Raw genomic sequence first — 3,722 nt, 5'->3', positions numbered from 1 at the left:
TCCCTGAACACTATGGGCAATTTAGCTGGCCAATCCATCTAAACTGCACATTTTTGGATTGTGGGAGCAAACTGGAGCACCCACAGGAAACACACAGAGACACTGGGAGAGTGTGCAGACTCCATACGGACAGTCGCCTGAGACTGGAATCGAACCTAAGTCCCTGGCACTGTGAGGCAGCAGTGCTAACCACTGAGCCACCGTGACCACCTTGTTGATCCAAGACAAATCCTGGCCTTTAAATGTTTTCATTTCAGTATTTTCTGTGAATTTTATTTTTGGTGTGGGTGATTTATTGCATGGGAATGTTTGTTGTGACTTCACATCAGAACATCTTGCCTGTGGTAAGGTTGAAATGATAGCCAGCATCTGCAGAAAGGGTTTGCACCTCTGCCAGGTAATATGAATTATACCCTGTTATATAATGTGACATTTATAATGAATTACCATTATTATACCCTATCTGGGATGCAGCAGATGCAGTCAGGTGTCTCCCATATCATAACTCGATGTGATCAGTATTTTTTGTTTTTGATGCTTCAGCTTGACCTTCAAGCCTTGGATGTTGAAGTGAAACTGTTAGTGGAGAAAGTGCTGTCAAAATGCTGGACCAATTGATATGTAAAAGACTGTGCTCCTCATCTAGGCTGGTCCTGAAAATAGTTATTGAGTCAAAGAACAGAGCAAATTCCAGCCCCATTGCTTGGAGCAGAACCCAGAGAAAAACGCTAACAAATAAACAGCATGAAACTTGCCAATTCAGAGCAAAGGCAGAGGCATCCCGTCCTAGAATAACATTCAATGAGCTATGCTGAAGCAACAGTGTTGTTTTCATTATTTGATCCAATGCTTAACGTTCTTCTTTGAGAAAATGACTCATTCAGCATCATTCTATTCAGTGTCATCTTTCGTACCTCATTGTCCCTTTTCCCCCTTTACAGTCACTGAGCTAATAGTACAGATCACCCATTGTCAATTTTCTCCAATCATATAGTCCACAGTCTCCCAGTGCATGTCCCAGTTAACAGGATTTGGACATTGTGTCACTGGATGTGTTTTTCAGTTAAGAATTACACTATCTTTCCCCAACCTCACCCCTGATGACTGTGTCTGTGACCCAGTCCTGATGAAGGGTCCTAACCCGAAACGTCGACTTGCCTGCTATTCCGATGTTGTCTGACCTCCTGTGCCTTTCCAGCTCCACGTTTTATCGAGGAGAAAGTAAGGTCTGCAGATGCTAGAGATCAGAGCTGGAAATGTGTTGCTGGAAAAGCGCAGCAGGTCAGGCAGCATCTAGGGAACAGGAGAATCTTCCCTTCAGGAAGAAGGGCTTATGCCCGAAACGTCGATTCTCCTGTTCCCTGGATGCTGCCTGACCTGCTGTGCTTTTCCAGCAACACATTTCCAACCACGTTTTATCGACTCTGACTTCCAGCATCTGCAGTCCTTACTATCTCAGTTTCCCTGTGCTTAGTTTTAACTAGATTTCCTTCCCTCTTTGGTCCCTGAAATTACTGACTCTTGAACCTCCTCTAGCATCTTGACTAATTGGTCCCTTTTCAGTTGTGAAACTACATTGTGAATGTTGGCCATTTAGATACAGGCTGAAAATGCAGCCTTATCCTCAGCTATTTGCACTTGATGTTCACACATTCTCACAACCCAAACAGCAGCCACAGCATCATAGAAACAGGAACCTTCCAATCATGAACCCTGACTGTCATCCTGGTCAAAATCTATTAATTTCACAGATCAGAAAGGAAATCTGGGATCTTGTGGCTGAATGAGCCTGTTACACACGAGTGAGAGTTTATTTTGAATAAGATCTGAGAATTTGGATGAAGTGATGTGTGAGCAGGCCACTTTGTAGATGATAGGACCCAGGAGTCAGCCTATTTTCCACTTAACAATTTCTGATGCTTCTAGGAAGAAGCAAGAAGAGAGGAAAGTCAGTGACCATGCAATTATTCTTGTGGAGTGAACAGAGTTAGGTGATAAATTATTGTTTTTGGTGCATGTTAGTTTAATTATTTAACTCTGCCATTGTCATTGTGCAGGTTAGATGTGAGATCAGTCAAAAATGGTCCTGAGTAGGAGATCCATTTAATTAAGTTGATCCTTACATTAAGTTACTGTCTTAGCATTGAATTACGATTCTGCATGCTCTCTGCGTTTTCTGACATCTGTTCTATATTTGATAGGAACCCTTCACTCCAACAGAGGAGCATGTGCTCATGGTGAGGCTACTGGTCAAGCACCTCCACTGTTTCTCCAATAGCCTAAAACCAGAGCAAGCCTTGCCTTCACCTTCAACTCATTCTCACACTGCGAGTCCACTGGAGGAATTCAAGAGGTTAGTCATCTCTTTTTATGAATTGTGTATTTCTGAAGATTTCAGTCTGACTGAAATAGAGACTGAGTGGAGATAGTGGGCAGTTACCTCAAATGGCAGGATGTAACTCATGTCCAGCAAGAATCTCTGTGATGATATCCAAATATTGTACTGTTATTATTGATGGTGGCATTAAAAGCCACATGTCCAAGTTTGCTGATGGCACAAAGACAGACAATTTAGTGAAAATGCAGATGGAAACATAAAATTACAAGGGAACTTTGAATGATTGCATGCAAACAAAAATGCAGCAAATGTGCATGTAAAATCATTCAACCATAAAAAGTTAGGTACCCTTTAAATGATGAAAAGTTAGAAATGGTGGAGTTCAAAAATACTTTGTTGGGATTTGGGATTTTGGCGAAGATGTGTTGGGGTGTGGAGGTGAAGATATACATGTATGAAAAAGGTTCTCAACAGTCGCAGAGCATGAGAAGGTTAATGGATTGCTGGACTTTGTACCTTAAAGACAAGGAAATAAAAGTCATGCTGCTGCACAAAGCCTCAGTTAGACCACACCTATGGTGCTGCAAGCATCTTTAAATGCATTGAAAGTGGATCATAGATTTACCAGACAGTTGTGTGGACTCTAAAAATTAATTTACAAAGCAGTATTTTGCAAGTAATTAAATAAGCTGGGCTTGTATTGCTTCAAAATTTGGAATTAGTGAAGGATAATTTGATTTCAGGATATTAAGGGAAATAGGTTAGATGGTGAGGAACTGCTTTTTGGTGAGTTAAGGACTAGGCACTGCCTAACATTGAGAGCGAGACCTTTCATGGATTGAATTAGGAAATATTTCTTCAAAGAAATGGTAGGAGAAATGTAGAACTCTCTTGGGTGGATAGTTGATATGCGTGATCAATTGTAAATTGAAGGAATTGATTGATATGGGAGAAGACAAGTATCAATCATGATCTCACTGAATGGTGGACAGGCTGAAGGTGCTAAATTACCTGTTCCTGTGGAACCTGTGCTCCTAAGTAATTCTATTTGGTGTTGCCTAAGTCAGCATCAAGTTCTCCCAATGAGAGAGTCATGAGTCTACTTCCAGCGGATGTTATTAAATACTTTAGATCAGGTCCTGCACTGATCAGTAGCGTCATAGAGATGTACAGCATGGAAACAGACCCTTCGGTCCAACCTGTCCATGCCGACCAGATATCCCAACCCAATCTCGTCCCACCTGCCATCACCCAGCCCATATCCCTCCAAACCCTTCCTATTCATATACCCATTCAAATGCCTCTTAAATGTTGCAATTGTACCAGCCTCCACCACATCCTCTGGCAGCTCATTCCATACACACACCACCCTCTGCGTGAGAAA

The 3,722-nt window shown here is 41.9% G+C and overlaps 1 protein-coding gene across 5 annotated transcripts in view; it reads left to right on the top strand.

Moving 5' to 3' along the window:
• Positions 1-3,722, top strand: part of smpd4 (sphingomyelin phosphodiesterase 4) — a 72,113-nt gene that overhangs the window by 33,641 nt on the left and 34,750 nt on the right. For all 5 annotated transcript variants that reach the window (XM_043716212.1, XM_043716211.1, XM_043716210.1 and 2 more), the window contains one exon: positions 2,202-2,353. In XM_043716212.1, coding sequence (XP_043572147.1) covers positions 2,202-2,353 — 152 coding nt within the window. The remainder of the gene's footprint in view (positions 1-2,201; positions 2,354-3,722) is intronic.

This window comes from Chiloscyllium plagiosum, chromosome 25 (assembly GCF_004010195.1).
Source record: "Chiloscyllium plagiosum isolate BGI_BamShark_2017 chromosome 25, ASM401019v2, whole genome shotgun sequence".
NCBI lineage: Eukaryota > Metazoa > Chordata > Chondrichthyes > Orectolobiformes > Hemiscylliidae > Chiloscyllium > Chiloscyllium plagiosum.
The sequence above is the reverse complement of the archived record's forward strand: the minus strand, read 5'-3'. Positions and strand labels throughout refer to the sequence as shown.